At 41.5% G+C, this 25,321-nt stretch overlaps 1 protein-coding gene across 4 annotated transcripts in view; it reads right to left on the minus strand.

Moving 5' to 3' along the window:
• LOC149173541 (uncharacterized) overlaps window positions 1–25,321 on the minus strand; it is a 143,267-nt gene that overhangs the window by 44,684 nt on the left and 73,262 nt on the right. For all 4 annotated transcript variants that reach the window (XM_089424652.1, XM_089424650.1, XM_089424649.1 and 1 more), the window contains 4 exons: window positions 8,509–8,622; window positions 8,321–8,377; window positions 8,122–8,188; window positions 7,978–8,031 (listed from right to left, as the gene is read on the minus strand). In XM_089424652.1, coding sequence (XP_089280778.1) covers window positions 7,978–8,031; window positions 8,122–8,188; window positions 8,321–8,377; window positions 8,509–8,622 — 292 coding nt within the window. The remainder of the gene's footprint in view (window positions 1–7,977; window positions 8,032–8,121; window positions 8,189–8,320; window positions 8,378–8,508; window positions 8,623–25,321) is intronic.

Raw genomic sequence — 25,321 nt, forward strand, 5'->3', positions numbered from 1 at the left:
CTTCCCCACTTATAAATTATTGTTTTTAGAGAAAATTCATGGGGGACACCCAAACTTCCCTCTTTAGAGGGGGCACGTCAAAAGCCCCCCTTTTTGAAGAGGATGGCCACAAGCACCTCTTATGGGGAAACACGTCCCCCACATTGGGGAAACATTCCCCCTGCATTTTCCCACGTTTCCCCAATAGGAGAGACATGAGGAAATTTTCCCCAGGCGTACCCCACCCTGGGAGCATGGGAAACGTGGGGAACACACCCTCGACCCTGGGGATGCACCCTCGTAGAAAATTGCTATTTACTTCAGTAGTACAATGTCATATAGAATGAGGGCTATTCCAAGTTTAAGACCCCTCCCAAGCCCCACATATAATGCATTTCGAGAATTTTCACATTGGAGTAAAGGTGTTGGTGCTTTGATATATATTTATCTTTGGATTATAATTTTTAGTGGCATTGATCCAGGTGGATATCAATGGCCACCCACCTATTCCACTGGCTCACGACACAATTTTCCTATTTTGGAAGTTTTCTATTTTGGCAACTTTTAGGTCCTGAACTTCCAGAGTTGTTTTGAGGACCTAAGCAATGTTTTTTGGGTAAAAGAACTGACAACAGTCAGCAATTGTCACCAGCAATTGGAAATTGTACTCCTTGGATAGACCTTTAAAACGATCTATCATGAGCACCAAACGGAGATCGTATGCCAAAGTTACGACGCTGAGAAGTTGACATACCTACTTACGCCATCAAGGCCCATAAGCCTTTGGCACTTCATCTCCTAGGATTTGGTTTTTGGATGTTTAAGTTTTCTCATTGCTTCTTCACAATAAAAAGGCCTTAGATCCTCATTGTAACACAATTCAGAAAGGTGTGTAGCCATCACATCTCTTCTCAAAGATAAGCTACCACCATTCAAGCCAGTTTGCTTTCATTCTATATGTATACAGTTTCAACTTTTTCCATTTGTTGAACTCAAGTTTCAATGTATCTCTGTGTTTTCATTTTAAATTTATATTTCATTTCATCTCATTCATAAATTCGGATCAGAGGTATCAAAGTGGTCTACTCTTTCTCTATTTTTTTGTGCATGTTCCCAACGAGGTCGGGGTATAAGGAGTTAGGACTCGAACTACTTGAGACATTGCAAGATCGTCCTCACCGACCCCAATGACCTCCCATGGCGAAAGAAAGGAAAGACGAGGGAGCAGGAGATATTATCAAATTGTTGCTCGAAGAAGCCCTCGAGCAACAAAGGAACGAGATGATGGATAATTTTTCCCAAATCCTTCAACAGATACCAACAGGTGACACATCTTCATCTAGTGGCCACTTTAGAAGTGTTGCCCCGTTTAAGGTAGAAGTTAATTTTGATATTCTTATATTTGAAGGCCAAATAGATGCAAATGCTCTAGACAAATGGTTAAATCTACTAAAAGAATATTTTTCAGTCCATAATTTTTTTGATAGATAATATTATTTTTGCACTCATTAAGGTCGCCCCCCATGTCAAGGACTAGTGGGAAACTTACTATGAAAAAGGGCCATAGAAGAGTCTGCACTACTTTCAGTCACACCCACTTGAAAAACTTTTAGGAACAATATTACCTTGTTGGAAGCTACGAAGACTAGCACATGAGATGGACCATACTATGGCAATAAAGGGACCAAGAAGTGCCAAAGTTCACAAACATCTTTCATACCTTGTGCACCAAGGTGCTTATCAAGGACTCTAAGCGATATCTGGTGCTCAAGTATTGTGGTTGTCTGCACAGGCACATCCAGATAGAAATGGAGTTCTTGGACATCTCTCTTTGCGCAGCATACCGACATGCTACCAAAATTGGGCAAAAAATTAAACAAAAGAAGCGAGACTTTGGATCCGCAGATCCTTCATAGCAGAAGCAAGGCAAGGGCATCCCCAAACTGCAAAACAAAGGACAAAGCCAAGATGGACCATCCCGGGGCAACCTATTGAAGTCGCAAACGAAGAATGGTAATAAGAAGACGAAGAAAGACATGCGAAAGTGGTTTGAGTTCCACAAGAACCCCACTCATAACACAAATGAATGTCGCACAAAGTAGTTGCTAGTGGCCGAGCTAAAAGCTTCAAAGTTAGACGTAGTTCTGATTCTAAACCAGACCTAGACAAGGGGAAACAAATCATAGATGCGAAACCCAATGCCACTGTTGCCACCACCAAGGTCCAGCAAAGTGAGCTCGAAGATCTAGAGGAAGGTGAGCATCTCTTTCACTCACAAATGTGGGTGAACGAGGCTCCACTGCATTTCATTGTCAATATCAGGAGTCAAAAGAACCTCATCTCTGTAGAGATCGTTAAGCAGTTGGGTCTACCGACAACACCACACCCGCAGTCATACACCATCGAGTGGCTCCACCAAGGGTGAGATCTTCACGTTATCCAACAATGTCGTCTACCCTACAATATCAAGTCTTTCACTGACGAGGTATTGTGTGATGTTGCTCCCCTTGAAGTTTGTAATGTTTTGTTATGCCAACCATACTTGTGGAAGTGGCATGCTGTGTATGAGTCTAGACCTCATAGTGTTATTATTACTTTGGGTAGAAAACTATAGAAGATACCAAAGGTAGCCCTGCCTACTTCCATTTCTTTGATCTCTGATAAGCGATGCAGTAAGGTAATTTTCTAGACTAGGAAATTTGTCTTCTTCTTAATTTGATCTCAAAGTAAGGAGAAGACCGTGTCTACATCCATGGCTTCCACACAGGGCTACTCCGCACAACAGAGGTAAGTGGATAAGGTCATGGAAGAGTACAGAGACATCTCACCCACAGGGGTACCCTTTGCATTGTCAGATTAAGCATTCAATCGATCCGACCCCCATCGCACCTCTACCCAATGGGCCAATCTATGATCATACTCTTCTAGAAAATGAGGAAATCAAGCGATAGATCCAAGATTTGCTACAAAAAGGGCAAATTTGACCAAGTTCCTCATCCTGTGAGAGCCTAATTGCACTTGTGCAGAAGAAGGATGGGATATGGAGACAATACATTGATTATCGAGCTCTAAACAAAATCACAGTCAAGAACAAGTACCTGATTCCCCGGATTGACAACCTTCTTAACCAACTCAAAGGGGCCAATTACTTTAGCAAGATGGATTTAAAGTCCAGCTATCACCAAGTTTCAATAGAACCAATTGATGTGTTGAAGATTGCTTTCAAGTCAAAGGAGGGTATTTTTGAATGTTGGTCGTTACCTTTGGTTTGACCAATGCCCTAGCAACTTTCATAAGGTTGATGTATGATGTATTATGGCCTTTCACCAACTCTTTCGTGGTTGTATATCTGGATAATATCCTCATCTTCAGCGAGAGTTGGGCATATCATTTGCAGCATATCCGGCAAGTCTTTCACATTCTACGACAGCACAAGCTATGTGCTAACTTGGAGAAATGCTCCTTTGGCATGGACAAGGTCCAATATCTAGATTAAATTATTGATGAGCAAGGTATGCATGTGGATCCATCTAAGATCCAAGTCATTCGAGATTGGTCGCCCCCAACGACTCTAACAAAGCTTCGCAACTTTTTGGACCTTGTCAATTTCTAACGAAGATTCAAGTTGGGGTTATCTTATATCGCTCGGCCCTTAAGTAAAGTTACGAACTGTGGAGCGAAATTAAAGTTTTTTCATCCAAGTCACAACAAAAGGCATTCAATGAACTAAAACACTACCTTTGCTTTGCATCAGTCCTCACCTTGCCAAACCTGCAACAACGATTTGAGATTGAGACAAATGCATCCGACTATGCTATTGGTGCAATGTTCATTCAACAAGGACATCCAATCGCCTATCACAGTGAGACACTCTCTGGTACTGTCCAAAAGTACCCCACCTATGATAAGGAGATGTATTCCATGGTGCAAGCCTATCGACAATGGAAACATTATATTCTGGGGAAGGAGACGATCATCCACATGGATCACCAGCCTCTTCAATTTATGCAAACAGAGGGAAAGTTGCTTAACGACCTTTATTAGAAACGGTCCACATATCTGCAACAATTCCATTGAACATTAAAAGGTAGCACCAATCACGTCATATATTGCATCAATCGGCCCCCAGTTGTGGCACTAACCACTGTTCTCAACTCATGTGAATACGAGACCTTTGGATTGCGAGTGCTATAAAACAGTGATTCAAAATTCGTTGCCACATACCAAATATTGATGGAAGGCAAGCAAGTTTGAGACTTCCATCTCCAAGATGCATTGTTGTGCTACCTGTGACACCTTTGTGTTCCTTCAAGAGAGCATGTCAAACTGATCTAGGAGGCACATTATAGTCGAGTAGCATGACACTTTGGTGTGGAAAGGATAGTGGCAGTACTACAGAAGCATTTTTCATAAGCTGAAACTTCAACAAGATGTTTGCAAGTATATCAAGTCTTGCACCGCCTGCGCCATTGCCAAACCAATCATTAAGAAGCAAGGGTTGTATACCTCTCTACCTAATCCTAACCAACCTTCAGAATCCATCACGCTGGACTATTTGTCTAGCCTTTCTTCTACCAAACATGGTAATAACTGTGTTTGTGGTTGTCGGTATACTTTCTGTGATGGCCATCTTGACTACCTACAAAAAGAGTATTACAGTGAAAGCCACTACCAAGCTCTTCTTCGAATCGGTGTGGTTACGTTTTGGGATCCCGCAAACCATGATATAAAACCGGGATAGCAGGTTCCTAAGCGCATTCTCGTTGAGCTTCTAGTCACTCTTGGACACCAAGCTCAACAAATCCACTACCTTCCACCCCCAGACTAATGGCCAGACAGAGGTCATCAATAAGAAGATCATGCACATTTTGCGCATGTGCAACTCCAAGCATCCACACACATGGGATGACAATCTCCCCTATGTTTAACACCGCTACAACAGTGTGAAAATTTCAACTAATGCAGCAACTGGAAATTATTCTTCTAACTATAAATTAATTAACAGTTTATTTGCCCACACAAACAACAAATAATTCTCTACTGCAATTTTCACCAAATTAAATTTTGCAAAAGATAAATTGGAAACTGAGAAAACACTGGCACACACACACACATAAAAAATTGACATGCTTATTTTTGGACAAATGTCCCTGGAAAAACCCAACTTGGCAAAACCAGTGAAGCATCTGAGGATTTTAATTATTAAGCAGCAGTCAAATAATCTGAGTACAATCTGGATGTCAAAAACTAGTAATCCTGCAGAAAAATACGGGCAAAAATTATCTGAGGGAAATTACCCTCACTTCGAACAATCTCAGCACTTGACTACCCGTGAAAAGTTAGTTGTCCAACTTGACCTGTGCAGCTTCTGCGTCACCCCTTGCGCTTTCTGCTACACGATCAGCCCAGAACAACTGTAAATCAAGTCGTCATCCTTGCTACTAACTGGGAAACCATGTATCTAGCACTCTGGAAATGCTTTCCAGCCTCTGGAACTGAGAACCAACTTCACCCCTACAAAATCAAATTGCACCTTGAGGCTTCTGTGTAGTCTCCTAAAGAAAATCTCAGCCTCTCTACAAAGTACTCACTGGATCTAGAAAATATTCCTCCGACCTCACTGTGCGCCTGTCCCTCTTTGTCTCTGCTTCCCTTCTTTGGCTCGAACTCTTTCGATAATTGTTGTTGCTCTCTCAAAAATCAAACTGCCCAAGGAAATCGACCTCAAGTGTGTGTTCTCCATCTATCCATCGACTTCTTCTTATAATCTTATATTGGGACTCCAACAGCCAAGATTAAATCCTAATCGATGACTAAGATTATTTCCCTGTCGATCCATGTGAGTTTCTAGATGATTCACACCTTATCTCAATTAATCTTGATTAATTAACCCCTTTTCCTAAGTTTAAACTTCGGAAATATTTTATGATAGGCTAATAATCTAATTAAGACACTTCTAGGTGGAATTTCTAGAAACGATTTTTGGGTTATGGAGAACTCTTGTGCTTTAGCCTCTCCGCAAAGTTTTGAGACTAGAACACCTCTGATGCTACAAAAACTAACAAACAAATCTCTCCATAGCTCAACTGGCCACAGCCCCTTTCAAGTGGGCCTGGGATTTCAACTATTAGGTCCCATTGATGTTGCACTGCCCCTTGCCACTACACAAGAAAAATCTACACATGTTCAATCCAAGGCCACCAAAGCTACCAAGTTTATTGAATGAATTCAGCACATTCGCCAACAAGTCCATGATATCTTGCAAAGAGTCATTACTAAGTATAAACAACACCATGATCAACACTAGTTGCCACACAAGTTTCAAGTGAGAGACGAGGTCTAGTTACATCTACAAAAGGAACACCTGGTACGGGCCCATTGGAAGCTTCAACCACTTCGCTATGGACCTTACACCATCACCAAAGTTGTGGATAACAATGCTTTTAAGCTAAGTATCCCCCCATTCCTTGGCATGCACCTAGTGTTCAGTGTGGACCACCTTCGGCCATACTTTCCACCATTGTTGGACATATCAGAAATTGCAGAGCAGCAAACACTAACAGAGCTCAACCCAGATTGCGTTAAACAGGTGCAAGCCAGCGCCTACACTAAGGCAAGTGGTTCACCATGGGCCAAGTTCAACAAAGTTTCCCCATCCCATGGAGGCACTCAACGCAATGAAGAACAATGCTTCCTAAGAGCGGAGGACAGATCCAAATGGATATTGGTGGCCACCCACCTATTACATTGGTTCAGAACACAATTTTCCTATTTTAGCAATTTTGTATTTTTGTCAGTTTTTAGGTCCTCAACTTCTAGAGCCGTTTTGAGACCCTAAACGGCATTTTTGGGGAAAATGAGCCGATAGTAGTCATAGACTTTAGTGTGACTACCATTGATAATCAGAAATTGTACTCAAAAAGATCTTTCCAATGGGCTATCATGTACGCCAAACAAAGATTGTATGCCAAAGTTACAACCCCGAGAATTTGACTTTCCAAGTTCCAACTTACCCCATTGGGACCCATAGGCCTTTGGCACTTCATCTCTTAGGGTTAGGTTTTTAGATTTTTACGGTCTCTCCTTCATAATAAAAAGGCCTCAAAGACTCATTGTAACACTGTTCAAGAAAGCGTGTGGCCGTCACATCTCTTCTCGAAGATAAACTACCACCATTCAAGCTAGTTTGTTTTCATTCTGCATGTATACAGTTTCAGCTTTTTCCATTTATTGAAGTTGAGTTTCAATGTATCTTTGTGTTTTGGTTTTAAATCTAGATTTCATTTCACTCCCTTCATAAATTCGGATCAGGCATCATCATCTCAATTTTTGGATGCTTACATCTTACACCTAATGAATTTGGTAGAATATGGAGTGCCTTAATTCCCAGGTTCTTTTGTAGAACTCAGATTGTATTCCTTGTTGAAATCGAAAAAATTTCTAAGAAAAGGTTGCTAGGTTTTTCCCTGTTTAGGGTTCTCCTAGGATAAATTTTGTGTCTATTTTCGTTTGGCTGTCTCTCCATGATCTTACTGGCATTATTGTTTTACTGTTGAGATTTTCTATGTATTATTGCTAAAGAAGAAATCATTGGAAGCAATTGGAAGCAATTATCAGTCTAGGAAATCATCAAAAATCAACATAACCTCTAAGAAATCAACATATAGAAAGACACACTATTCACATAACAAATATTAGTAAAAACAAGCATTCAATTCTAAGAACTGACAACAAAGCCAATAAGGTGGCACAGGGCTACAAAACAGAATAAACATTATATGTCTAGTTGATGAAGTCCTCTATAAGATGGTTCCCTCTTGAAACCAATTAGTGTAACTCCTACATGCTTTGTCTATGACCACATTTACATCAAGTATGAACCAAAATTAGGATATAGTTGATAAACCTTTCAAAATGCATTTTAACTGTATTCACCCCAAATACAATTTTTAGACTATTGGAAAGTACAAAAATTACAATCAAGACAGTCTTACTTACCTCTACACACTTTCGCAAGGCGAAGTCTAAACCCCATCCATGAACCAAATCATTCTGCAGAAAACAAAGTACCATTTCTGTTGACAAACTGATTTACAACAAGCAAAGCAACCTTTGCTTCAAATGTAGTTATTGATTTCATACCTGAATCATATGCCAAACACATTGCCATGCTTTTCGAGAAAATACAGGAGCCATTATCTCAACAAATCTGGTTAGAATAATACTCTATTAGAATCAATTGTATTAAAATATATTTTCAAGATAGGAAAAAATTTCATGTGCCCCAAAAATACAGGCTAAACAAATAGCATGTAGGAAAGATTATGTAAAGAATGCATACGCTGCACATGGTGGTAGATGGGGGTCACTGCACCAACCTGGTCTCTCCTGTGTTACTCTGATGACAATAATAATATAAATTAAAAATCCAGTTGGAGACTATTGGGAGAGAAAGGTAATAAATAAGATATAAACCCAAGAGGATGAGAAAGAAGAAATAAAGTCACACAAAACATTATAAGTCCTTACTTATGGACTTCAGAATCACCCCTCCTTTTCGTCATTTGCCACGTCAGGCCCCTATTTGGCTCCAAACCAGGTTGTGATATCTCCAAACCATGCTTCCTTACAAGTGCTAGGTACCTGTGATGACATTATAGGCTTAAGCTAACAAAAAATAAGGTCTTCACATTCAAGTGCAGCTATAGAAATTACTGAAATGGAGATGAGATGGTTGGTGTGCAGAGAATTCAATATCGAACACAGAAAAGAAGATAAAAAATACAGACAAGATTCAATCTTCGAAATATAGATCTTGATAAAAAACGAAGAATACTTCATTATAAATGACGATAATGATGGGAAACTGGAATAATATTATTTAGGCTTTAGTATCCAAAAGCCTATGATTAATTAATGCTACAAGAACTTAAACGAATAAGCAATCTGCATTGTTGAGCTCTAAATTGTATCATACAGTCTCTTAAAGCACCAGAAAACAGAGCAATTTACACAGACATATTGGTGTTTGAATCTCTCTCTTCTTTACTTTTATTGGACAAATTTGTTTACTCAGGAATGCCTTTATCAATTGGCATCAGAGTGATAGTATCCTGGAATTTATTGCATTTATTATTTAATCCAGTGTTGTTGGAGGCTATCATTCTCTCATAACCATACAACTTCATCCTCCTTTTCAACAAAGACATTGCTTGATCCCTTGGTCAACTCAGCCCCAGAAAGTCTAGGTCAACTGCAGTCAACCCTATTAGAATAATGTCATTCATTGATTAAACTCTGCCTCAGAAAGTTCGGTCAAACTGCCTCAGACAGCCTGCAGTCAACTCAGAAATTTCAGTCAACTCAGCCAGAAAGAAATTTGGTCAACTCTCTAGAATTTTGGTCAAAAAGATCATCAGAATGGCGCTTGGTCAACGCTGGTCAAACAAATCAGAAGGCTCAGTCAAACTCCAGTCTTCTTTTCTCTCTCTCCTTCCCATGTGCGAACAGAAGATATGTTGTTGATGTGAGATCCAAATTGATGCCAAGGAGGGAGGTCGAATGATGTATTTATATTGGTTAAATCATGTGGGTTTTGACCAAGGGTTAAACCCATTCAACTGGTGGGGCCAACCTGACTGTTCTGAGCCTACATGAATTAAAAAAAATGATTTTTTCTTTCTTTTTAAATTTAACACCGACCATAGCTACAAAAATCAACACTGCCTCTACCCGCAAAAATTCAGCCCTCCTAACCATACAGCCTATGCACTCGAATTCTCAACTTATACAAGGAAACTCGGCCTCCAAGTCTTGATGCTCCTACTGGAAGTTTCGGCCCTCTCTCACAATCTTGGCCTGCTCAAGGTTTTTCCCTCTCTCTCCTCCAAGTCCCAGCCCCCTTCAGAAATCTTGACCCTCACACAAATTCTCCTTCCAAAAAACAGTTGCACACTTTTCCTCTTTCTCCTCAACCACTCGAGCCTCTCGCTTAGGAAAAAATGGCTTCTTCAACAATGCAAATGTGTGTCTTCATCCTCTCCCTTAGATTCTCTTTATAATTTCAAATCGAGCAAAATCTCTAACCCTCAATCTCCAAAGTGATAAGACAGCTAGGATTAAATCCTAACCCACTTAGATCAATGGCTAAGATTAGATCTAAGTCACTTATATAATTAAATATTTATCCTTAGATATTTGCTCAATTATCCAACATTAATTAATTAAGTTAATTAATGTGAAATCATATTAGTTGCCCGTCTCGAAAATCCACCTAGAGAAGACTTTTCCTGCATGCTAGACACAAGCCTATGCAGAAGACATTCCGATGCTAGAAAATCAACAAAAACATTGCTGCTCGAGCATGGAAAGGGACTCATACATGAAACATTGTTGCTCGAGCTTGGAAAGAGGCTTGTACTCCTTGCTAATTCAAGGTTGGAATGCAAACCTCAAACTAAATCTAGGGCCAATGAATTGGACCCCCAGGTGTAAATTATGGTGATCTCAATCATTTTCCCTTTCAAAAATAAGTTAACATCTAATATAGAATTTTTCGATGTATTGAAGGCTATTACCTCAATCTTATTAAGTTTCATCATAACCTACCTGCAGTCACGAAAACTAGCAAGGAGATCTAGCTACCTTTATAAGCCCTCAGGAAAGGCTAGTAAGAGGAGTCTGTCTTCTGCTAGCAAGGGAAGAGAAAAGAAAGACCTCATGTAGAAAACAACAATCATGTGTGCGTGTCTTCCCTGACGTGGACCTCCAGCTCATCAATGGAAACCTCAAACAAGGTCAGAAAGTGAGGGCATCCCTGCAAAATTCCAATAGTGCTCCTACTGAAGACAGAAGGCCCTCAGAAGTGCAAAGGCTACCATTAACAGCCTCATATAGCATCATGATCTCTGTAATGAGACAATCGAAGATGCCACTAGTCCATTCCAACAGAGACCTCATTGCTTAACAAGAGTTGGACACGAAATACTAAATACTAGTCCATCCCTGTAACGAATGTGCAGTAGTCTAATTAATGTATTGTAAAGACTAATGTTTACTACAACCCCACACACTGCAATTATCTAGGAAGACACTGAGTGATTTTATTGGCATCTATAACAGACTTATGAGTAATTAGAGATATCAAATTACCAGACAAAACATTTATATTTATCCTTTACTAAAGAATGCAATTAAGCCTTAGTGATACATCAAACATAACTCATCATTAATAATTTTGGCATAATTAATATATTAGAACAAGAGACACATGAATGATGAAACTGTAAAACTTGTTGAAAATGTAGTGAGTCAAGGTCTTCCGGCTTGTGCCTTAGCCAGTGAAGACCTCGATTTGTCTTTTCTCTAGCATGGTACGAATTCATGAGTTAAACTTCAGTTTCATGTGTAGTGTTGAAGCTTTAGTTATGTGGAGTCTTCTTCAGTTTCACTGCAGAACGAAGTGGCAGTTACAAGTCCATTTAGAACAAGTTAGTCTTCAGTCTTGATTGAAGGGAAAACAAGTTAAGACTCCAAGTGTTGATTGGAGAGAGAATCACTCGAACTCTCAGTTAACTTGCAATCAGAACTCGAGCTTCTAAATTAAGCTAGGCCACTTGCATGCTCGAATTGGGTCTATAAAGAGAAGGACAAAGGCCCAGGATCGAACAAGTTTGTGAGATCATCTTTAATTGTGGAGTGCGTATTCTTGAGGAGCAAGTGTGCACAGATTTAGGAGGCCCGTGCGCTAAAGAATAGGAGCAGATTTGCGCTAAGAAATAGGAGCAGATCTGCGCTAGGAAATAGGGCCTTTAGTGCGCTAAGAAATAAGAGGCCTAGTGCGCAAGGAAATAGGGGTAGGAAGTGCATAAGGAAATAGAAGTTGGGATCAGGCAAGGCGCAGTGCAAGTCAAGTCTATCTTCAGCAGAGATAAAGAGCTAAGATTAGTGAGAAGAAGCAGAACACTTTATCAGAGACAGATTGCTTTGTAATAGATCCAATTGCTCAAGAACTATCTAGTATCAATAAAATACCACAGCAAAGAAAGCAGGTTTTCCCTTTTGGCTTTCCTAGGTAACAAGTGTGTCAATTTGTGTGCATGTGTTTTTATCTCTTGATTAATTTCCGCTGCTTATAAATTGTTATGAAACTCCGTATCTTGGTGAAAGTAAATTTGGTTCAGTTTTCAGTTACCCTGTTTTCAGTTATTCATCTAAGTAGTTGCAAAGTTTCAAGAAAATTAACATGGTCAGCATAAAGACCAACACTAGATTGACCAGTTAGTGAAGAGTGCAAATTAGGCAGAAAGCTTGCATTAGAGTTTGAAGAACAGTTCTTTGGATTGAAAATGGCATTCCAAGGACTAAGGGTAGATCATTGTTTAGAGGGATCCTTGAACTTCTGCTCATGGAAGGAGCCAATCTAGAACGAACAAAATTCATACCTCAAGTTAAATACTCCAGAAGACTTGGAATACGTAGATCTCCATTGAAGATACAAGTATATATATTAAAATGTACGAATAAGATGATGATACAATTGAGAGTGACGGTCATGTATATATAGCCAGATAAGAACCCTTTCACAAACAATCATGTCTAAGATGATGATACAATTGAGAGTGAAGGTCATGTATATATAGCCAAGTAAGAACCCTTTCACGAACAGTCATGTCTATAGAGACATGCCTCTTTGTTTAACTAATTATTATTTTAATTACATATTATTGTGAATATTATTTATTACTTTTACATAATTATCTTCATAACATTGTCTTCCTCTTCAAAAAGTTTTGTCCTCAAAGCTTGTTGATGAAAGGGCTTGATCTCTTTTTCCGCTACGAATGTCTTCTTGTCTCGGGACAATCATCTTCGTTGATACAAGTTGATATGATCCTTGGAGTAATATATAAAATTGTCACACAGAGGAAGGATCTGACCATCCTAAATTAATTTTTTGTGGAATCTTTTGAGTACTAGAAACTTGTGATGAATCGTTATCACTGCACTGAATTGTGCGCACTTCAATATCCTTTTGAACATAAGTTTGTTGTTTTTGTTTTGAGAGATACAGATATGCAAACTTATTGGAATGTCTACTTTTGTGATTCGGATGTAGATAAGGAGTTTGTCTTTCCCTTATCATGTGTGTGGCAAGATTTAGACTTACTTCAGGTTCTGATGTCGTCAAGTTGGTTACAAAATCTTCACCTGGGTTTTTCATCGTTTGAACTGCAACTTCTGAGTACGTCCTTACTTCAATTGGGTTTGGATTTGTTTGAGTTGTGAGACTAATGGGACCTGTGTTTGTTTCCTTTTATTCGACTTGGATTGTTACGTCTAAATACTTTGATACTTCTTTCGTGAGTAATTCTTCTCACTTGTTTTTTAATGATTGCATATCGTCCCTAAATTTCTTAATTTTGTTGATTTTTGGTAGCATCGGATGTGCTTTAGCGAAGAAATTTGGTGGAGAGGCTAAGGCACATAAGATCTCCAAGACCCAGAAACCGTTTGGGGAAATTCCACCCGAATGAAGAAATATTAAAATAATTAATATTTTTAATGGGGTTCCTAAGTCTAAACTGGAAAATTAAAATATTAACGTGTATTAATATAAAATTGGGTGAGAAAGTTCTAAATAACGAGGATCGAGCCAAATTTAATCTTAGCCGTTGATTAGGGACTTAATTGTTGATTTGTGGTAGCATCGGATGTGTTGTAGCCATGAAAATTGGTGGAGAGGCTAAAGCACATGAGATTTCCAAGACCTAGAAATGGTTTGGGGAAATTCCACCCAGTTAGAAAGATATTAAAATAATTAATATTTTTAATGGAGTTCATAAGTCTAAACTTAGGAAAATTAAAATATTAATGGGTATTAATATAAAACTACGTGAGACTGTTCTAAATGACATGGATCAAGCCAAATCTAATCTTAGTCATTGATCAGAGACTTAATCTCGGTCGTTGAAGACTCAACAAGAAAAGTATAAGAGGAGGCTTGAGGGTCAGTTGGAGATACACTAAGATTGATCAGTCAGTTCGATTTTCTGGAGCGAGGTTTGCTGAGAAAAATTGAAAAAGTCTGAGATGCAGCGAAAGGCAGTGAGTGCATAGCAGAGAGGCAGAGATAGTGCCAGAGGGCCAGCACAGTGATTGAGGAGGCTACGCAGAGCCAGTAGGAGCCACGCAGAAGGCTAGAGAGACTGCGCAAAGGCTAGCAGGGCCTACGTGGGTGACGCAGAGGGCCAGAGAGCTGACGCAAAGAGGCAGAGGGCTAACACAGGGGGTTTCAAAGCTACGCAGAGGCTAGTAGGGCTAACACAGAGCCTTGGAGAAGTGCTGGAAAGATTTTTCGTGGGGCAGACTTACTGAATATCTACTTCCGAAGAGAGGTATTACTACCAGATAGAAATCTCTGTTGGGTGAACCAGTTTGGCCCCCTAGTTGTACTCAAGAAAGTTGCTTAGTAATAAAACCCTCAAAACTGCTGCACCGGTTTTCCCGCATTGGGTTTTTTCGAGGACGATTATCCACAAATAACAGTGTCCCGTGTGTGTTTCTCTATTATTTCAGTTGATGATTTGTATATGAGTTGAGACTACATTTGTGTTTGTTTTCAATATTTATATGGTTAAACTACTTGTTGGGTAATAAACAAGTAGGTGAAATAAACCCGATAATACAGGAAGAATTTCTGACGTGTTAGACTTAAAAATTTCAACATGTTATCAAAGCATTGCAGATCACAGGAGAACTGAAGGCAACAACTTAATCAAAGGCATTTGTAGCAGTAGCAGCTGTCCCGAGACACAAAGCTACTCCTAAACAGAAAGCAGCAGAGAAGGAGTGACGCAGAGAGCCTGCATCATCATTTCGAGCCAGAGAGAGGGCCAATGCAAAGGCAGAGAGAGGCAGAAGAGGCTCACGAAGAGCCACGTCATCCTACTAAGCCAGGTAGGCTTGACGCAGTTGGATAGAGGAGCAATTCAGTCTTGCCGGGATTGCACAGAGCTAAGAGGTTCAGTTTCTTCAGCTGTTAGGGCCTAGGGAGCTGTGGGCAGATTATGGATTGGGAAGCTGGTGGGGTGGTTTTGTTGTCAAAGTAGAACAGTACCTAACGGGACAAAACCAAGGTAGAGGGAGTCATTGCCTTAAGGGATTTCTAGCCAAGAAATCCATATCCGAGTTACAGTTGCAAAGAGGATCGGAGAGGAGCAAATCGACAGTTGGTAGGAAGATTTCCAACTGGGAAATCGAGACTCAGAGGGAGTCCAGGAGAGAATTTCCAGGAGGGAAGTTGAGACTCAGAGAGAGTCTAGAAAAGGAGTGGAGGTGGCAATAAACGGACTGAGGGATCAGGACAGGTTGGACGAGGCCTCCAACTTTGTCATCTGGATGGCTAGGATCCTGTTTGTTCTGGATAGACATCGCATCAAGGACTTCGCCTTGAGAATCGTGACTATCCCAGTCAACCCAGCTGATAATGAAAGGTATGAGGATGCAATGGCGAAGGCAAAGTGCATAATCCTTGATGGGGTCAAGGATCATGTAGTATCGCATATTGCCGAGAAGAACACAACAAAGGAGATGTGGGATACCTTGACGACATTATCTCAAGGCACTTCCGTGCAGAGGAAGTTGTTGTTGGAGAATCATCTGCGGTCGTATCAGATGCAGAAGGGAGAGAAAATAGATCTATACCTCAGCAGGTTGCAAGAGATTCGGGACCAACTTACTTCCATAGGGGCCACACCGGATCAGGAGTTCATGATGAGGACCACCCTGAATGTAATCTTCGAGGATTCGGAGACATTTGTCCAAAGCATTTTGTGCAGCGCTGATCTTCCAGGATGGGAAGAGATGTGGGCAACTCTTCGCGAAGAAGAGATCAAACGGTTGACCAATGTGGGAAGTAGCAGCAAAGGAGGTCGAATCAAGAAAGAAGAGGATGTGACTCTGGCATCTGCGGGACGGCAGGGGAAGAGGAAGAAAAAGGACATATCCAAGGTAAATTGCTTCCATTGTGGGGCGCTGGGTCATTATGCAACCCAGTGTCCCAGGGAGAAGAATAAGGGAGAGGCTTCTGACTCCAAGGCAGCTCTGGCTAAGGCGGAGAAAGAAGTCGAAACGAATGACAACTGTGCCATGAGTGCTCATGCACCTCTAGAGAAGAGGTAGGGAGACATTGAGTTGTAGTCAGGAGGACTACAGAAGATGAGGGGCAGGATTCTTGAGGTACCCAAACTCTTGGATCATATCCGGCTACGAGAGCCCCAAATGACAGTAGCAGGATGACAAATGTCGATAGAAGCAAGATGTGGATAGAGCGACAAGGCAATGCTAGAGTGCAGAGGTCTGTAGCAGCGCAGTGGAGGTTGCAGCAGTGCGAGAGGCACAAAGGTGGTTGCAGCAGTGCAGAAAGGCACAGAGGAGGTTGCAGCAGTGCGAGAGGCACAGAGGTGTTTGCAGCAGCGCAGAGGCAACAGAGAAAGCACCAAATAGCAGCAGAGGTAGCTTCAGCATCAGGAGGCTTCTAGACTGACAAGGATGTCAGTACTTGGGTAGATCAATTACTTACTTCTCGGTAACTGAGTTGTAGTGCAGCAGTGGCAGTGGTAGTGCTATGGGCAGCATGATGCAGCATGTTGAGAGGGAGCTACAGTACAGATGTAGCAGTGGCAGTGGCAGAGCCATGGGCAGCAGTACAGGAGGCAGCAGTGCAGTGGATGTTGGGCAGCAGGCCAAGCATCAGCACAAGTACCGGTGCTGGATGATCAGTGTGATGTTTAGTGGTGGAGCATTATTAGAGCACATTCCTCGCTAAGAGGGAGTGTTGATTTGGGGCAGGATCAGATGTGCTATAGCCATGAAAATTGGTGGAGAGACTAAAGCACATGAGATCTCCAAGACCCAGAAACTGTTTGGGTAAATTCCACCCGGTTAGATAGATATTAAAATAATTAATATTTTTAATGGAGTTCCTATGTCTAAACTTAAGAAAATTAAAATATTAATGGGTATTAATATAAAACTAGGTGAGAATGTTCTAAATGACATGGATCAAGCCAAATCTAATCTTAGTCATTGATTAGGAACTTAATCTCAGTCGTTGAAGACTCAACAGGAAAAGTATTAGAGGAGGCTTGAGGGTCAGTTGGAGATACACTAAGATTGATCAGTGAGTTCGATTTTCTGGGCGGGGTTTGCTGAGAGAAATCGAACAAGTGATCTGAGTTGAGGTAGTAAGTGCATAGCAGAGAGGCAGAGATAGTGCCAGAGGGCCAGCACAGTGATTGAGGAGGCTACGCAAAGCCAATAGGAGCCATGCAAAAGGCCAGAGAGACTGCGCAAAGGCTAGTAGGGCCTGCGTGGGTGACGCAGAGGACCAGAGAGTTGACACAGAGAGGCAGAGGGCTGACGCAGGGGATTCCAGAGCGACGCAGAGGCTAGCAGGGCTGACACAGAGCCTTGGAGAAGTGCTAGAAAGATTTTCGTGGGGTAGACTTGCTGAATATCTGCTTCCGAAGAGAGGTATTATTGCCAGATAGAAATCTCTGTTGGGTGAACCAATTTGGCACCCTAGTTGTACTCAAAAAAGATTCTTAATAATAAAACCCTCAGAACTATTGCACCGGTTTTCCTGCATTGGGTTTTTCCGGGGACGATTGTCCAAAAATAATGGTGTCCCTTGTGTGTTTCTCTATTATTTCAGTTGATGATCTGTATATGACTTGAGACTGCATTTGTGTTTGTTTTCAGTATTTATATGGTTTTTTACTTGTTGAATAATAAACAATTAGTTGAAATAAACCAGATAATGCAAGAAGAATTTATGACGTGTTAGACTTAGAAATTTCAACGTTAATCTCGGTATACAAGAGGGCTTGAGGGTCAGTCGGAGATACACCAAGAGAGATCAAGAATTCGATTTTTTGGGGCAGGGTTTGCTGAGGAAATCGAGTGAGTGATCAGTTGCAACGAGGGGCAGTTTAGTAAGAAGATTTTGATCCAAGACTGAAGAATACATATCAGAGAGGCAGCAGAGTGCCGGAAGAGGCAGCGAAAGCCTAGGAGGGCTGACGGAGAGGCAGCAAGGGCTAACGCAGAGGCTAAGGAGGCCAGTGTAGAGGATGCAGAGGGCCAAAGAAGTTGACGTAGAGGCCATAGAGGCTAACACAAAGGAAGCAGAGAGCTTCAAAGGCTACGCTGAGGTGATTCTTTGGAACAGACTGAGAGTTGATTGGTTGACGCAAAGCCAGAGAGGGTGACGCAATTCCGAAGAGGGTGACGCAATTCCAGAAGAGTGCATGGAGCAGTTTTCGTTGTCCAGCACAAGGAATAGCCAGAGTCACTGTCGGATTGTTCATCCAGTTGCTAATCAACCGGAATATGTCTCCGAATAGAGGTATTGATGCCAAGGATATTCTCTGAAGGGTGAGCCATTTCTGGCACCCTAGTATTCAAAATCAGCTTAATAATAAAACCCTCTATATGCTGCACTGGTTTTCCCGCATTGGGGTTTTTGGGGGGCGATTGTCCAAAAATAATGTGTCCCTTGTGCTGTCTCAGTTTATTTCAGTTGTTGATCTGTATATTTGTGTAGGTTGCATTTGTGTTTACTTTGATATTTATGCATTTAAATAACTTGTTAATGTAAAGAACAAGTAGGAGATAGTAACTAGATATTGCAGGAGTTTCTGAAGTGTTAGATTTAATAATTTTCACAAATTTAAGTGAGCAGACTTTGATTATGGTTTCTCAGACTTAAGAGTTCTTTGGTTTCTGATTCATCAAACTTATTTTCAATGTCTCGACTTTTAAGCTTCTCATCTTTTAGATCGCTGATTTGTTCCAATAACTTTTGGTTCAGGTCTTTTAAGCGCAAAGTTTCTTCTTCCTTCTCTGGTAGAATCTCGTTGAATTTCTTTTCGACACATCCCTTTTCTTCTTCTAATTTTTTCTTTCGTTTCTTGGACTTCTTGACTTTCACAAGTGTTAAATTATGGTATGTTCTATGCTTAGAGCAGTTTACTTCTTTTACTTTTATTAGCCACTGATTAGCAATCACAACATAAAGTAAAATGCAGATAGAACATTAAATGACACAAGATGTGGCTACTAGCCAGGGACAAACCCCAATGCGGGGAAACGCTTTGATCACATCTTCTTTTATCTTCAATAGTTCAACAAAGAGAAGTAATACAATTCAGAATTCTGTAATTTTATAACAGCAACAGAGAACCCTAAAACAGCAAAGTCAAACTTGGTCAAAACAGCCCCAGATTGACTTCTAGTCAACTTGAAGAACTCGATCTTCAACAGTTGCCTTCAATAGCCCAAAACAGTCCACAAACCTCAGTCAAACAACAGTCAACACTTGGTCAAAGTCTAGTCAAACCTACAACAGCTCCTTGACAGTCAACGTTGGTCAAAGGGGTGGTCAAACCTGGTCAAAGGTGCTGAACCTAACTGCAGCTAGCCTAGGAGAGGCTGCCCAACCCAATCCGCAGTCAAGAAGGCCTCCACACTGGTCAACGCTATCCAATTTGCCCACCTGCAGCTAGGTCAACCCAAGTCAACGCTGCCCTAACCAGAAATCTGCATCTTCCTTCTTCAACCACACGTGTGAGAGAGAGAGGCTCATCTAATGCATAGGAGAGAGAGAAGATGAGTGATGAGATGAGTTGCAAATGACTCAACCTCTCTTCTATTTATATGAAACGCTGGGCATGTGTGCCACACACTTAGCTGCTGGCTGACCTTGACAATTTGTCAAGTAATTAGAAATAAATTCATATCTCCATAAATACTCGTCGAAATCGGATGATCTTTAGATCAATCCTACACCTCTCGACGAGAGGAATCTAGGAAAAATATCAGCTGCCATAAAGAAGGTGACCCACATGGAGTTTGGCCCTAGTTTCCAATTTTAACACTCCTTCTCAACTAGGGAGAACTCCATCTACAATCCGTCTGATCGTCGCTACTATCCCAGCCATCAAATGCACTACCCTGCACAGCTTGGCCCTACTCTGCTTTGCTCGAACTATGAAGAAGAAGAAATGATCGAGGATGTATCATACCATCCCCCATTGACCCGAAGTCACTGTCAGAGTGTGTCATACCACTCTCATTGATCCCAGATCAATGGAGGTCATCCTAGCATAGGGAGTACGATAGATACAACGATGCGTCCATCGATAGTACTACCATGGTCCCTAACCCCATTTCCTTGCTCATTGATCAGATGAGAGGTACTTCCCATGAGTCCCAGACTACATGGGTAAGATGCCTCGACAGGAGAACTAATCATCCTGTCCACAGGAGAACGAATCATCCTGTCCAACAGTCGACACAGGAGAACTAATCATCCTGGCCCACAGGTGAATTAATCATCCTATCCCACAATCGCCACGGAGAACTAATCATCCTGGCCCACAGGAGAACTAATCATCCTGTCCTACAGTCGCCACAAGGTGTCACAGGGGAAGGTTGAACCTTTCACCCTATACATAGTGCACCACCAGGGGATGGTGAGTCGCCCTGTGGTCGCATGTCGCTCCAAGAAGTACCTCGCGCCCCCTGGAGCTCCCAGAGCTCAATACATCATACTCGACCCTCATAAGAGGGTCTCTGAACGACACCAAGTCGTTCTCGGAAAGTCAAGAATTTGACCTTTCCCAGGGGCTTTGTCAAAATGTCGGCGACCTATTCATCTGTACCGATATGTTGGGGCCTTATTGCTCCTCGCTGCACCATATCCCGAATATAGTGGTACCTAATATCGATATGCTTAGAGCGATCATGAAATATGGGATTCTCTGATAAACGAATCTCGCTCTGTTTGTCACACAGGATCACGGTGGTATCCAATGTAAATCTAAACAGCTCACTGAAGAGCTTTCACAACAAGACCACTTCACAAGAGGCCATACTAGCAACAATGTACTCTGCCTTGGCAATGCTCAAAGCCACCGACTTTTGCTTCCTGCTCATCCAAGATATCGAGGCAGATCCCAAAGAGAAACAACACCCAAAAGTGCTCTTTTGGTCCACCACATTGCCTGCCCAATCAGCATCGATATATCCAAGTAGTCTCACATCTCCGGCAGTGTATCTCAACCCATGAGTGATTGTGCCACAAAGATATCTCAACAGATTCTTGGCACCAATCCAATGTGAGTGGTGAGGCTCAACCATATGTTGACTCAACGTGTTGACTTCAAAGCATGTATTTGGATGGGATTTCACCAAGAACATCAATGCTCTAATGAGTTGACGATACTCGATAGCATTTCATAAAACAGGTCCGGCAGCACTACTGCTTAACTTCTTGAAGTCAAGCTCCATCGGGGTAGTTACGGGCTTGCAGTCCACCATACCAAATCTCTCCAATATCTTCACCACATATTTTCCTTGAGATAGGAAAATCTCCCCTGGCTTCTACCAGACTTCTAGTCCTAGGAAATAGTGCATCAATCCTAGGTCCATCTCAAACTCAGAAGCCAACTCCCTCTTACATTTGTGAATGAGAGGGTCTGCCCCTGTTAGAAAGAGGTCATCAATTTACAGCACCAGTATGAGAGGATTGTCATCTTCAACCTTAAAGTAAAGGTTAGGGTCGGCTTTACTCCTAGCGAATCCCAGCTTCATCAAGTAGTTGTCGATCCTTCCATACCATGCTCGAGGTGCTTGCTTGAGCCCATAAAGGACCTTCTTCAACCTGCACACGTGAGATTCTCGATCATGAATCTCAAACCCTTTGAGTTGCTCTACATAGACTTCCTCTTTGATCGAACCATGCAAGAACGCAGTCTTGACATCCATCTGATGTAGGTTGCATCCTTGCGAAGCAGCAAGGGCTATGATCAAGCGGATGGTGGTATATTGGGCAACAGGTGCAAATATCTCGTCATAGTTTATACCTTCCTTCTGAGAGAAGCTGCGAGTGACAAAACGAGCCTTATACTTTTCTGTACTTCCATCAACTGCATGCTTGATCTTGTAAAGCCATTTCGAAGTGACAACTGCTTTGTCCTAAGGTCTGGGGACACATCCCAGACATCGTTTTTCATGATGGACTCATATTCCTCGGTCATAGCATCCTTCCATACTTGATGCTTGACAACTTCTGTGAATGACGAAGGCTCATTTTCAGTATCCTTGATACCTGGTAGGCTTCTTACTTTCCCGGAAGGTTCCCCTAGGTGCAATGTGTCCTTCAGCATCATCAAGTGTCCCCCTAAGCCATGAAGACTTCTTCCTAGAAGAGGAAGGATCTTGCGGAGGGGGATCAATTGGATCCATAGGTTCTTCCACATCGGGCATCATCTCATCTTCCTTTTCCTTCGGTTCCTTGGTGTCAGCTTCTTTAGATCCACTTAGAGTAGGAAGATTGTCAACTTTGCTAAGAGCCATATCTTCGTCAAAGGTGACATCATGGCTAATCTCGACTTCCCTTTGACCAGCCACATAGATTCTATAGCCCTTAGTATTTTTGCTATAGCCCACGAAGATTCCTTTCTTTCCAGATGCACCCAGTTTATTCCTTTTCTCCTTCGGCACATGAAAATATACAGGACTTCCAAAAATTCTAAAATGGGATACATCAAGTTTCTTACCAGTGAACATCTCTTCAGTAGTCTTGGAACCCAATGCTTGATGAGGACATCGATTTTGTACATATACAACGGTATTTGCAGCTTTGGCCCATAGAAACTTTGGAAGTCTTTGATCATGGAGCATAGCATGGACAACTTCCACAATCGTATAATTCTTCCTTTCTGCCACACCATTCTACTCAAGAGTATATGGGGTAGTAGTCTCCCTCTTAATGTCAGCCTCATTGCAAAAGTCATGAATCTCATTGGATTCATATTCAGTCCCATTATCAGTCCTTAAGATCTTGATCTTCTTTTCGGTTTGATTCTCGATCAAGGCTTCGAAGTGACGAAACCAGGAAAACACTTCATCCTTCTTTTTCAAGAAGTATATCCAAGTCTTGCGAGAATAATCATCTGTAAAAGTGAGGTAATATAAATATCCTCCCAAGGAGTTCACAGGCATCATACCAGATATGTTTGAGTGAACCAACTGTAATATATCGAAGGTCTTGCTTTGGCTTGAGGGGAATGGTTCCCTTTTGAGCTTTCCTTCGAAACATCCCAGACATACACCTTCTTGCGCTACTCGAAACTTGGGCATCCCTGTCACCATTTGTCTTGCATTGGGTAGAGCTTTATAGTGAAGGTGAGAAAACCTCTGATGCCATAGTTCGGACTAAAGAGATGTGTCACAAGACATGAGACCTAGCGGACTTCCTCCGACCTGATATAATGAATCAACTCGAAACCCAAGAGTGAAAGCACCTTTAAAGTTCATTTTCCATACACGTACCTTGCCATCGAAGAAAGCCACCTTGTAGCCTTTGTCTTCCATTGTTGAAATGGACACCAAGTTCTTTTTCAGATCGGGTACATATAATACATCTTATAAATGAATTGCATTTCCTTGATTCAATTGAAGAGTGACATTCCCTACTCCTTTCATGGGATATTTTGAGTTGTCCCCAAGAACAATTTCCATGTTGGTCTCCTTCTCTATCAAATTAGAGAGAGCTTCTTTGTAACCAGTGAAGTGCCTTGAGGCACCACTATCAATAAGCCAATTTTCCAGCGAGTCCGGGGGAGCAGTAGTAGAGAGGGCCACTGGTAGATAATATTCATCTTGCTTATTGTTAACAACATTAGATTCATACCTGGAGTTTCTTGCCTTCTTGAAGGGTTGTCCTCTTCCTTGATTTTCGGCATTTCTTTTACCTCTGCCATTTGACCTGCCATTCCTTTGATTGCCTTGAGAGTGATTTTGATCATCGTCTCGGTGTGAGTCCCTTTTATCAGGGCACTCCCTCGCATAGTGGCCCATTTTATTGCAATTGTAACATCGTCCTTTTCTTCCACCCTTCGGTCCAGCCTTTCCTTTGGATTTAGCCCCGGAATTGTTTCTTCTTTTAGCATGAAAAGAAAAGGCAAAGGGATGGCCTTTAAGTGCGGGCATTTCTTGTTCTTCCATCCTTGTTTCTTCTTGAATGCATCTAGCCATCAATTCCTCAAATCTAGGAATTACATTATTGTTGAGAAGAGTAGTCCTGAATATATACCATTCAGGTGGCAGTCCTCCAAGAGTTGTGAGTGTCATTTCCCTGTCAGGAACTACTTCCCCAATAGATAGGAGATCATTCTTGATCTCAGTGATCCTTAAGAAATATCCTTGCATATTCTCATCTTTGCCCTTCTTAATTTCCTTCAGCTTATTTCTAAGGAACAAAACTTGATTTGCATCATTAACTTTAAATAAACTCACTAGTTTATCGTAGATTTCCTTGGAGGTGTTCAGCTCGGAAACATAGGCCACCAGGCGCTTGTCGATAGAGTCCTGGATGATCTTCCTTGCTTTGACTTCTCCCTTTGTCCACTTGTTCCTAGCAGAAGCAAATGCATTTGATGGAGGCTCAACAATTCTGCCTCTGACATGGTCCAACACTTCCTGCTCTTCTAATGTTAGATCGAGTGACATCTTCCATCCGTGATAATCAGACTTCTCGCAGAGTTTGTCTTCAGCAAGGAAGTGTGTTGAGGACCCCATGATTTCTTTAAGATAGCCTTGCCAACCTTCTCTTCGATGATTGGTCTTGCTCTTGCTCTTGCTCTTGGGCTTTGTCTTCACCTCACCTCTGATACCATGTTAAATTATGGTATGTTCTATGCTTAGAGCAGTTTACTTCTTTTACTTTTATTAGCTAATGATTAGCAATCACAACATAAAGTAAAATGCAGATAGAACATTAAATGATCGCAGAAAACAAGCCAAGACAAGAGACACAAGATGTGGCGACTAGCCAGGGACAAACCCCAATGCGGGGAAACCCTTTGATCAAATCTTCTTTTATCTTCAATAGTTCAGCAGAGAGAAATAGTACAATTCAGAATTATGTAATTTTATAACAGCAGTAGAGAACCCTAAATCAGCAAAGTCAAACTTGGTCAAAACAGCCCCGGATTGACTTCTAGTCAACTTGAAGAACTCGGTCTTCAACAGCTGTCTTCAGCAACCCAAAACAGTCCACAAACCTCAATCAAACAACAGTCAACATTTGGTCAAAGTCTGGTCAAACCTACAACAACTCCTTGACAGTCAACGTTGGTCAAAGGTGCTTAACAGAATTACGGCTAGCCTAAGAGAGGCTACCCAACCCAATCCGCAGTCAAGAAGGCCTCCATGCTAGTCAACGCTATCGAATCTGCCCACGTGCAGCTAGGTGAACCCAAGTCAACGCTGC

The sequence above is a fragment of the Pinus tabuliformis genome, chromosome 4_2 (assembly GCF_031772625.1).
Source record: "Pinus tabuliformis cultivar Carrire ecotype Pingquan chromosome 4_2, CPIR1, whole genome shotgun sequence".
Taxonomy (NCBI): domain Eukaryota; kingdom Viridiplantae; phylum Streptophyta; class Pinopsida; order Pinales; family Pinaceae; genus Pinus; species Pinus tabuliformis.